General features: G+C 36.2%; 1 protein-coding gene across 5 annotated transcripts in view; it reads left to right on the forward strand.

Moving 5' to 3' along the window:
* TBC1D23 (TBC1 domain family member 23) overlaps window positions 1-10032 on the forward strand; it is a 32535-nt gene extending 22503 nt beyond the window's left edge. For 2 of the 5 annotated variants that reach the window (XM_039732823.1, XM_039732822.1), the window contains 5 exons: window positions 297-341; window positions 3339-3427; window positions 6275-6410; window positions 6926-7120; window positions 8260-8341. In XM_039732823.1, coding sequence (XP_039588757.1) covers window positions 297-341; window positions 3339-3427; window positions 6275-6410; window positions 6926-7120; window positions 8260-8341 — 547 coding nt within the window. Of the gene's footprint in view, window positions 1-296; window positions 342-3338; window positions 3428-6274; window positions 6411-6925; window positions 7121-8259 lie in introns of all 5 variants that reach the window. The other 3 variants (XM_039732821.1, XM_039732825.1, XM_039732824.1) reach the window with 3 other exon arrangements.
* Window positions 10033-12453: the final 2421 nt, after the last annotated feature.

Raw genomic sequence — 12453 nt, forward strand, 5'->3', positions numbered from 1 at the left:
GGCCAGGCTGGATGGAGCTTTAAGCAATGTGGTCTGGTGTAAGGTATCCCTGTCTGTGAAATCAAGTAATGCTTACACATATGCCATAGGTAGCATATGAAATGCATCTTTTAGTAGATTTTTTTGCAAATATTTCTTTACTTTGTGTCCAGCTTTCATGAAGCCTTGTTTTTATTTACAAGCATTCTCCTTGAAGAAGATACATTGCCAATATAGAAAATTTCAGCTATTTATCTAGATTTTTCCTTTACATTTTTTAATTCTTTTGTTCTGTCCTCTGCCCCAATGTACTGTAGAATACCTTTCAATATTTCCTGGCCAGACAGAGCAAGCCTGGAGCGGTAAGCTTGATGATTAAGCAGTCTGACTAAAACCACCTTTCTTGTATTTAGCATGGCATCGCAGTGTTTGTAAGCATTGGTTACACTGACAAGATTGCTTGCATATTTTGATATTAATTTCTTGAAATATATTAAAACTAGTGCTTTTTACAAGCACTGGTCAAGAGACTAAAGGAAGGAAAAGGAATGTATTGGCAGTGCTTTCTTCTCTTAGTTTCTGCTTTATTATTTCTGTTCTCTTCCTTACTATTACTTTTTATGGATTTTTTTTAACCTGTCATTTCCTATATACATTTTATTAGTTACCTGTATTAGTAGAAGACACCAGAAACAATTACTGAACAAATTATGGCTTAAGGTTTTAACAAGAGAGATTATAATTATGAAAAGTAAACTTTTTATAAAATTTCTTCAGAACTTAGATATGACAGGGAACCCATGTGGAAATTCTGTCTGGAAGTCTCAAATTTTTATGCATCTCATCACTTGGTGGTAGAACATGCTGAACGAAGCAGACATGCTCATTACTGGGAAAAGAAAACTGATAAGTAAATATGCTTTGCAATTGTACCTCATCTTGTTCACATAACTACTACATTTCATGCAAATGTGGAGGCCCTTCACATTTGACTCAGATATAGTGTCTTATAATTATTTCAGAAATAAAAATTGTGACCTGATTTTTTATAAAATTACTTGTGATAATTGAAGAGCAGCTCATGCATAATCACTTTTGAGCTTTGGTTATACTTTAGGAGTCCTGTAGCTTGTGACCCACTTACACTGAAATGCATGAAGGTTAGTGCTTGATTAATTATTGAAAATTTTAAAAGTGGATTTTCAAGGATTTTTGACTAATTTTGCTTTCAAGTAGTTTGTACATAATTTGAGCTGGGAGTCACCCAAAAGCATCACAGGTGTTGTTTGTGTGAGAAAAATCAGTAGTAATGTTCTGTAGAAGAAGAACAATTGTTAATTTAGAAATACTTAAGATCATGGGGATTGTACCCCACATTTTGTTGATCTGTTTCTAGAATATGGTAAGCAAGTGTTGAAATACCAAATTAAATATGGTGACTCTTTGATAACTCAGAGATGCATGAATCTGTATTTCTAATCAAGAAGTTTTGATATATTGAGATTTTACTTTGGTGATTTTGTTTATTCCTTTCACTCCTATTGCACATCTTCTTTCATTGGGTAGATGCAAGAATAAATTAGCTCACACTTTATGTCCCTAAAGTATTTTATTAAAATTACAGTTGTTAAAATCCTAGAATGGCATTTTTTTCTGCATCAATTCAATTAGATCTACTTTGTGTTTATCACCAGGATGTTTCATTTGGCAGGTTTGCCACCAAAGGACATTGCATTCAATTTGTAACCATGTAATGATGGCCTTCCATGTAAACAGGTTAAAGGGAATAAATTTCTAGTTTAAGATGTTACCAGGCTTTTATAAAGTAGCTTTTTACTCTCTTGTTTACTCTCTTGTCCTGACTAACTTCATTAGCAGTTAGTCTAAGAGCAGTGAGATCTGCTCTTAGATACTCTGTTTAATTCAATTTGACATTATTTAAATGTGCTGCCTCTTACTCAATTGGTTATGTATTACTAAAATATGTTTACCAAAGCCTCCATATGGAAGCACTGCCCTCTTGAATTGTCAGTGTCATTGATGCTTATTGTTTTAAACACTAATGAGCATGTTATTGTATGTTTATTTTTGTGCCATTGTAGACCACATTTCTGTTTGTTTGGTTTTAAAACTTTCCCTTATTTTGTTTATATTAGTAAATTTTACCCATAGAAAATGTTGTTTTCTTTTCTAACTTTCAATTCTACTTTCAGATATCCCTAAGTAATAGCATTAATTTACATGTTACTAAACCTGTTCCCTGTCCAGCTTGGTTCTACAGTAGCATTTAAACTGGAGTTTGTGAATGTACTTAAAACAGGAACCAAGGCTTAGTGTTGGTAGGAAACATAAACACACAGTATGGAAGGGAGGTTCTTGAACTGGAGGAAAGGGACAGGCAGGTTTTCTGGTTTTGTTTTGAGTTTTTAAAAATTGCTAAGTGTTGCCAGTTCTAAAGGCTAAAATTATGAACTGTTTGGTTTTTCCAGAAATTGCCTGTATTGTTGCTTTCTGAACTTTCAGGTTTTTCTCATAATTTTCAGGTATTCTCAACAGTTGAGGGCAAGAGCTTTTAATTCAGCTGTGACCATGTAATCTCAGCATTCTGAGCTGGAGCTTTAAAATATCTCAGGATTTGCAATCTTACTGTCACACATAAAGACTCAGTTGTGTGTGTTTGTGTCATTTGATATGATCTGTAGAAACAATTTAAATGTGATTTTTGACAATACATGAATATCACAGTGGTGCTGGGATTGTGGGATTGTAGCAGTAGGAATTGTTTGAGCAAATACTTCAAGATTTGACTCAAGCTGGAAGTAATGAACAGGAAGTCAGGGTTTAGACTACCACAGATGGTTTGTAATAACCCCACTGTGTAGTTCTTAAGGCATTTTGTTATCTTTTGATGAATTAATCAGAAAAATGAACTGCTAGACATGTTAATTAATAGTCTTTGTTTTTTGCTTTATCTGAATTTGGCATCCTTGTGAAGTTGCCCTGACTGTCCAGATATGTTTTCATTTCATGCTAGAAACGTAGCATGTTGTCAGTTTTCAGGTCTGTAATGTATTTGAGAAGATGGGGCTTTTTAAAACAAAACAGCATTTCTTTCCACTTTTTGTTACTACAGTCAGCCTCACAAAGTGACTGAACTGTGTGCTTTCACTAACCAAGATGCTTGATGGGTCACTCACTTCTTCCTTGCAGGCAGCTTCATGAGAGTCTCTTGTCCTTCTCTGTTGCACAGCTGTGTTTACATTTTGCTAATATGTTACTGTGGAACTCAGACCATCAGTTTGAAAGTTACTTTTCTTCTCCCATCCCACGCTTTCTCCTGCCCTTTTCATTGCCAACAGACATGTCAGCAGCAGTGACAGAGTAGGAAAACCCTACCGTGGTGTGAAGCCAGTATTCAGCATTGGAGATGAAGAAGAATATGATACTGGTACAGTAGAAAATTTTTCTTTTACCTAGCTTAACCTATTTAGACAAAATTATTAAATTGGACTAAATCAAACAGTATATCTTACATCTTTGTCTTGCAGTGTGATACTTGTCTATTATTGTTGCTCATGTGTGTTATGGTAATGCCTAGGACTGACTCTCTTCAAATACATAGGAGCAGATAAAATATAAAGTAATTTGTGGTAAGCACCAAACAGCCAACAGGTAGAAATTGAAATAAGCAGATTTGGGGGATCTTTTGTCTTCACTTGTTATTTCTGAATTAATGATCTTTTTCAACACTGATCTTGTACATACAAGATGGCAATTATGCCTTTATTACTCACAACATTGAGCAAAATATAAAAGACCTAGTTTGGCTGATGTATCTCAGTTTAAACGTCTAGTATTGTCTGTTAGTGTAATGATCTAAATTTCTGAAGTATAGTTGGCTAATGTGTGCACACCTCTCCAGTGTTTCAGACTTGGCTTTTTAGCACTGAATCTATTAGTAATTGATTCATCTCTTGATATACATGCAGATTGCTGTAGAAAAAAAAATGCAATTTTTATTTAAATTTTTATATCATTGAAAAACTACCAACAGAATTGGAACACCACACATTTCATAAGGGTTTGTTCGGAGGGTTTTTTGAGAGCAATTCCAACATTAGAGTGGTTCCAGCCTACTGTTGCCCTGGTTTTGCTCTGGTAGCTTTAGCCCACTGCCAATCATCATCTCACAAATAACTCTTCTGTGGCCAAAAGGAATGTTTGGCTTGTGTTGGAGAAACAAGTAACTAGTCTGAGAATCTTTGACACGCAAAAGAAGCAGTTCAGGAAGATTAATGAGAGTCACAGGTTTAAATAACATTAATGACAAACAGTTGATCATCATCTGCAATAAAAATTGTGAAGGGGCAAAGTGAAATTATCAGGCAGAAGCTTTAATACTAACAAGATATTTCTCCAAATGCCATGTAATTAAGTTTGCACAGTTCTTTGAGCATCCATAACAGTGTTTTGCAAAGTCTGTGTAGTTTCAGAAAACCAAATTATCTAGAACATGTTTTCAGTAATATTTTTTTACTAAGTTCTGTTTAATATTAGCTTTTAAAAGCACTGTTACACTTGGTAATTAAGCAGAATCACAACAATTGGAGTAAGCAAAGCCAACACATATGAAGTGAAATATCTATGATCTTGATACAGTAGAATGCAAAAAGTTAACCTGTTTCTGAATAATTGGTTTGGTGAAGTTTTAGTGTTTGGGGTTTCTCTGTAGTAAGTAATTGCAGTCAGCTGGAATTATTGCAGCCTGCTCTAGGTGGATCTGCTTGAGCAGGGGGATTGGACCAGGTGACCTCCAGAGATGTCACCTGTCCTCAGCCATTCTGTGATTCTGCGACATGAGGGTGGATTATTGTTCCATTTGCTCCAATTCCATAATGTATTTTTCAGTGAAAATGTTTCCTAAAGTGTGTTTCAAATTCTGAATTGCATTGAAGCAAATAGTTTAACAAAGTCTAGGAAACTGGCTTTGAAAAAGGCTCTTTGAAGAGCTGTCCTGAGTTATTTCTGGGAGTAATTTGTATGGAGTTAATATAGTTGATTGTGTTAGATAACTAGGTTGCTTAATTTCTTCTAATGTAGCACCAAAATTACTATGTAAACATAATCACCATCTTTAGACATAAAAGCAGTATTTTGCAACTAAGTAATAGCACGTGCAGGAGTTTTGGGTGTTTCACCGAGGTCTGTGCTGAAAATTTTGGGTTGGAATATGTTCTTAAAATGTCCTTAAAAAAGGATATGAAGCCAAAGACACCAATTTTTGCCAATGATCCAAGGTTATCTGAGATAGTAAGGACAGACTGAGTCTTTTGCTAATGGGCATGACTGGGTAATAAAGTGGCACATGAAATTCATATGATTTTAATGCAAGAAAGACATTAAAAACCCCCAACCACTTCTAGTTTCAGATCCAGTGGTGGTAGAATGATCTGTCCATGTCCAGCAGCAATGGGTTTATAATACGTAAGCAGTCACTGACAGTCAGAAAAGCAAATCAAATGCTCAGAAATCTATGATTCACCCACACATTGAATATTGTGTGTCTTCTGCCCTTGATGTCAGAAACAATGTTTGAACAGAACAAGGTTCAGAGAGGCATAAGTAGGGTGAGGAAAGATGTGATACTACTTTCACAAAAAGCACAGCTGAATATTAGAAGTTTTGTTATGTAAAAGAGGCATTTTAAGGGAGGAAAAGTGATGGACAAAAATAATGCCTGACCTTGAAAGGGATCAACAGGTGTTCATTTCTTCTTGTAAAAGAAACTACAAGCCACAAGAAGAGACTCTCCTGGACTGTAGTTGGCTTGATTTTGATACTCCTTGCCAAAAGATATTGGTGGTTTAAATGCAAAGTGTTTATATGTCTTCAAGGAAAGTCTGGACAAATGACTTGCATTGTGAAAGAAATCCATGGCACTTTACTGCATGGACAAATCGGACCAGCCAAAGATGCCCCCTGACCTAAAAATACTTGTTTGTTGAGAGAAAATTAAGTGAAATATCAGATACGGCTTTTTCTTTCTTCCCTCTCAATAATTCTGTATGGTTGGGTGCCCTTGCTTTGAACCAGTCTAGCTACAATGGGTTTGAGTGAATTGAAAAGTTAGCTGATGGGTGTGAATTTATATTTTTTTTTATGTTTTTTTTTCAAACCAGATGAAATTGACAGCTCCTCAATGTCGGATGATGATCGGAAAGAGGTCGTCAACATCCAAACATGGATAAATGGAATTTTTTTTTTTTTAAATGTTTACCCCTTCCATTCAAACCAGATGAAATTGACAGCTCCTCAATGTCGGATGATGATCGGAAAGAGGTCGTCAACATCCAAACATGGATAAATAAACCTGATGTGAAGTATAACTTTCCATGTAATGAAGTAAAAGAAAATGGACATATGTTTCCCAGGTACTGAAATTAGTGAAAGCATCCATCTTGATAGACATTCTGTAGAAAAGTGTTGGTCACTGAACTTAGCCTGTATATTAAACTAGGAAATGAAAGTGTGAAACAAACTAGAACAAAGTGTTACTGTATTTGCATTCTTGCATTTGCAGAGTTGTAGAATGGTAATTATGTATAAAACCTAGTGTAAGGTTTTGCTTTGAAGAACAAGGTAGTAAAAAAAAATGAAGAGGGAGAAAGGGGCTGGAGGTACTTGACATGCTCTGTGCACCAGTAATACTGGGGGCAATGCCATGTTAGCTTTCAGAAATAGCTGTGTTACAGCACTCAAGGAAATTCTGAAGTCTCTTGTAGAACTTTCTTCTTTAGGTATTATGAAAGTATTAAAACTGTTTCTTAGATTTGGTAGCTGTATTATCTTGCTCTCTCCATGTAGTTTAGTAATAGAATTTAACTTTCTAAATAGCTGATATTTAATTCATTAACAAAATTAATTTGTATTTTTCTTTTCCTTCAAGTCATCTCCTAGTAACAGCAACTCATATGTACTGTTTGAGGGAGATTCCATCACGAAAGGGACTGGCTTACATACAGTCTCGACAGGCACTCAACTCTGTAGTCAAAATCACATCCAAGAAGAAACACCCAGAACTGATCACCTTTAAGTATGGAAATAGCAATACTTCAGGCATAGAAATTCTGGCAGTTGAAAGGTAAGGCATCTCAGTAGCAGAGGTGTAAATGGTAATGATACCCAGGGTGCTGTACACTGGAAATCAGGGATATGCTGTAATTCCCAGAATTGAGTTCAAAAATAATAGTTTTTATTTAGGAATACATAAATCAGATGTGAACTAGGGGAAAAGATTTGCCAGTAAAATGATGGGTGTTTATGAGACCCAGAAGAGAGGAACTGCAACTACAGTTGTTGGGGATGGGATGTGTGCAAGTGTATTCTTTTTGTAATAGATCTTAAAAATGAAGTGGACAGTTCTCTGCAGCAAAAGGATGGATTTGTGAAGCGAGGGATTTAAGAGTACGGTGGAGTAATTTTTTTTTTTTTGACATCTGACTCATAGTCTCTGTGCATTGTGCAGGAAGTCCAGAGCCTAAATTCAAAACTCTGATTCCCTGAAGCCTGATTCCTGGAAGTTACCTGTTGCCATGCTCAGTATTTGCATGCTTAAGGGAGGAAGGGGTCAGATGGAGCGAGCTATCAGGCTTTTTTCCACTGGTGTAGCCTGCTGTTCTTGGCACTGTTTTAAGAAGGTTGCTGATAGCAGCTGGATGTTTTCTCATCTTCCTTGGAGAGAACTGTGTGTAGGGGATGCTCTGTTTTCACAAGAGAGGGGAGATGAGTTTCCTACCTAACTAGGGATGTTCTGTGCCTGTTGGCTCCTTAGGTTTGTAAAGATAAATTAAAATTTTGCAGAGAACTTTACTGCTTGTTGAATTACTTAATCACCACCTTGTGAACTGAAGCAGATTGATCTAGAGCTATAGGAATAGAAAACCAAAAACCAAAATACCACAAAACAAAATCCAAGCAAGGACTTCTATGCTGCAGTCAGACAGTGGAGATCTGTGGAGATCTGGAATGGCCTGACTGATCCCATTGTCAATTTTTCTTTCCAAGATGGCCTGTAAAGTACTCCTCAACAATTCTAAGTTCACAAAGAGAAAGTTTCATAGTGTAATCAGGAATTAAATGTTATTTTCTTAGTATTTTTTCCATTTCAATGTATTCCCCTCTTCCCTTCCTCCTAGTCAGAGGAAGAATGAAAATAATTATGGAATTTATACTCAAAAATTTTATAGTGAATTAATGATGGCTTTTTCTAATTTTTTTAAGGTATTTGATTCCAAATGCAGGTGATGCTACCAAAGCCATAAAACAACAGATCATGAAAGTATTGGATGCCTTGGAGAGTTAATAACTAAAGACTTTGTAGAGACCAGTTTATAAAGAAGAAGCAACCAAGATACTGTATGTGGACACAAGCTGTTTCCCAACTGAATACTAACTTAAGAGAATTTTTCTGTTTGCTGGTGGGACTGCCTGAGTAGCAGGCTTCAGATAGGGTAAATTATTATCCATTTCAGAACAGAATTTTTGTTTTTGGGGGTTTTTTTGATGTTTTTTTTTGTTTGTTTGTTTGTTTTTTGGGTTTTTTTTTTTGAGAAGTGTTTATTATAAAGGTCAGTTTATTTCTTTTTAATGCAGCCTTAATGGGAGTGATCTGCATCTTTGCAAGAGCAGATGCAGCTGGGTGTATGTTAAAGGAATGAAGGACGGTGAGATACAGAGGAGCAATTGAAAACAGAATGCTTTTAAAATTATCTCTTGTAAATAAAATGTCTCCGTTACCTACAGTCTAGAAATTGGATTTTGCCTACCAGGTAGTATCAAAGACTAATTAAAAATTTGGGGTTTTCAACAGGGCAGATACAAATCTTAAAAACACTGTTTTCACATTAAAAATTGTTAAGTCCAGTTTGGGCTGCAGATAAATGGAAAAAATACAAGCAATTTGTAAAATTAAGGGGTTTTTAAAGTCTTGCCAGCTACTAGGCTAAATAACTGGAATTGGTGGTAAAGATTATTTTTAAATACTGAAATTAACTGTAGCTTTTACTACAGGGTTGTGATTTTTTTTTAAATTATGCAAAATTTTACATTTCATAGGTTGAGGCTGTTTCCCTTGTAAAGATGAGTGTGTGCATTGAAATGCATGTTTCATGACAAAATATGACAGTCAAAAACAAGCTGCCTTGCTCCTCAGAAGCAAAGTATCTAAGAACTTTAGATGTTTAAAACCCTTCAGTTCAGCACAAAAGTGAGTGACCAAAGGTGTGTTCACACCTTTGGACATGCTGACCAAAGGTGTGTTCAGCAAGAAGATGAATGCTCAGAAAACCAGGGGAGAAATTCCAGTGCTGCATTCCTCTGATAAATGTATTCTTTACCAGTTACTTTCATTGATTCAAGCATTTGTTTATATTATTTTGAGTAACAATGTCTAAATTAGTAAAGATTTGGGAGATGGCAACTATATGAATATTCATCATAAGCTTTCCATTTGTTCAAGAATGGTTCAAAGCTCAGTACAGAAATGTTCTTATGGACAAGGCAGAGCATCTTTGTAGACTGATGGGAAATCACCAAAAACTGTGAAATAAAGATAATGGGGATTAGCTTTGCTGCATAAAATCTTCTGAGTACTTGAATCAAAACCTATGATTTGGTACTACATCAGAAGGTAAAATAAGTTAAACTGACCTTTATAAAAAACAGTTATTCTAAGTTATTTTACTAGGAATCAAGCTAGGGCACCTTAATTCTGGAACTAATTACTTTTCCTTCTTAGTATCTGAGTAAACACCAATAGAACTTGAACTGTTCAAAATATTTGCATGAAATTGCACCTGGGCCAATGCTCATGTATTTATAGTTTTGCCCAGCAGCTGTTGTATTACATTTTCCTCTTCCTAGTCCCTCCTGAAAATATCCTCAAAAATCTCTGACTCTGTGCCTACTTCAGCAACGAGATTTTTTCATGTAAAGATGTTTGTGCTACTGTTTATAAACTACAGTTGTAAATAAACCAGTACAATTTGAACATAACATGTTCTGTCAGAAGGCATTTAGTTGCATACTGTGTAAATTCTCTGAATGAATTAAAAGTTTTTCCTAAAGGTGTTTTGTAAATGGAAGTGAATTTGGTCTTTGGAGTGGAAGATGCTGATTGTGGATCATAGGGAGCTACTGCCAGTGACTTCTTAATGTAAGTATTTCAGAATTTAAGTTAATTTCATTAAGGACTTCTGGGTGAGCATTCACAGAAAGGTCAAAGTGAATTCACAGATAATCAAGTTATAGAAAAGGTTTCTGCACAAATTCCAGACTTCTCAACATGGTATTTTTGTTATGAAAATGCTGACAGAATGATACAACATATTTCTCCTAGTCAGAAGGGGAAAAGTGAAACTGACACTTGGTTGTTAAACAGGTGTATTTGAGTATTAAATGTGGAACGTGGCTAATGTGTATGCTACACTGTGAGGACAGCAAATACAGCAGATCTTTGAGATTTACAGCAAGTAAAGGAACAGGAAGTCAGTTCTTAAATACTTTTTCTGTAGAAACATATAATCCAAGCCATTTAGAGGCTAATTAATTGTAAATTTTAAGGCAATATACCAGTTATCAACAGACCTCTTATCTTAAAAAGCTCAGCCCAAATTATGAGTAATTTCAATGGTGCTGGTGTATCTCTACCCACAGTTTAAGGGCCAGTTTTGCCTTATATTGTACATACCTGTAGTTACTGTTTTAGTTATAAAACTTGCATTACTAAGCAGGAATTCTAATTATAGTACTGCAGTGATACTTTTTGAAAAGAAAAATCAAAAAAGTTAGTATGCTACTTCGTGTCCCTTTTAGCTTCAATGTTTTTTTTTAAATTATATTTACTAGAGATGTGTTGGCTCTTGTTTTATTCTGCATGCACCACGGTCTATATTGCTGACTATAAGGTGACAGTTATGATGCAGGAGTGACAGAAATCCAGAGGTCTGGAGTAGGAAAGAAAGTCTTGGAGTAAACTTCCCTGCCAAATGAAAGCTCTTACCTTTGTGTCATAGTGAAAGTTGGTGTTTCTGTGCTCACTGATGGTTCTTTACTTGTCTCACAAATTCTTTTAGATTCTGATTTGTATGAGAATTTGTAAAGAACTTTACATGTACTACCTACCAAAAATACTGTTGATTGCAGAGTTGAAAATTTTAAAGTTGCCTTTTCCTGTTAGCCCTAATACATGAGTCTCACCTGTGATTGGATCTTTTCCTTCTCCTACATGTCAGCTGTAGTTTCAAAACCAGGTACTGCCAAATAAGCTTTTTCAATATAGGTGTAGTCCACTGAAGGTGTGAAAAGTTTCCCTTTAGGGAAGGAAAAGGGTGGTATTATGTAACTTGTTCTACTGGGTATACTTAGTGCTTTCAGATACTTTTATATGGAAACTTGAAAAATACATTTTATCTCTCTGACCCATGGGAAACTGGATTTTTGGCCTGTGCTTTGCCTCTTCAAGGGATGTTAGTACTTGATTTCTTATTCTTTTTCTTATTTGGGAATAAGTTGGGGGACAGCTGTTCTTTGCACCTGGAGCCCTGCAAAGTGTGATGTTTGGGGAAGAAAAAAACTTTTTAAATCACATATACTCATTCTAACAACATGGCCATGTATAAGAAGGAGGGAGGCCTGCTAAGGGCTGCTGCACTGTCTGTTCTGCCATCCTTTGGGTTGGTGAGATTGGGATGAGTGGTTCCCTTTACTGCTCCAAGGGGCAGGTTGAACAGTTCTCTCTTGAAGGAAGGCTTGTAATTGTTACACGCTGTAGTGGTTGTGCATTTTACAGTGATTATGCACTTCCCATCTTTTATCTCTGTGTGTTTCCTGAAAGGGGGGGTGTGTAAGAGATTGATTACCCATTTTATCTTTACCCATTCTGCCATTATGTGCTTTCAGCTTACAGACATAATCTTGTATGCTACACAAAATCTACAATTCTACAAACATGCTTCTAAAAAGCCCAAGGCTGGAAAAGACGTACATGAGACAGCAATGTTGTGTGCTGAGCAAAGGGGAGCACTTGGTCTTTAAAGCCAAGGAAGAGCAGCATGGTACTTAGTGTGTTGGTTTCACAGAATTGGCAATGTTGGACCTCTGGAGCTCATCTAGTCCAAGTTCCCTGCCAAGGCAGGGTCACCTAGATCAGGTAACACAGGAACTTGCCCAGGTGGGTTTGGAATGTCTCCAGAAAGGGACACTTCACTGGACAGCCTGTTCAGTGCTCTGCCACCCTCAGTGTAAGGAAGTTCCTCCTCATGTTGAGGTGAAAGTTTGTGTTTTAGTTTATGGCCATTGCTCCTTGTCCTGTCACTGGGCACCACTGACATTAGTCTGTCACCACCTCCTTGACAAATACCTTTGAGATGTTTATATGCACTGGTGACATCCCCTCTCAGCCTTCCCTTCCGCGGG

This window comes from Passer montanus, unplaced genomic scaffold (assembly GCF_014805655.1).
Source record: "Passer montanus isolate IOZ18808 unplaced genomic scaffold, ASM1480565v1 scaffold80, whole genome shotgun sequence".
Lineage (NCBI taxonomy): Eukaryota > Metazoa > Chordata > Aves > Passeriformes > Passeridae > Passer > Passer montanus.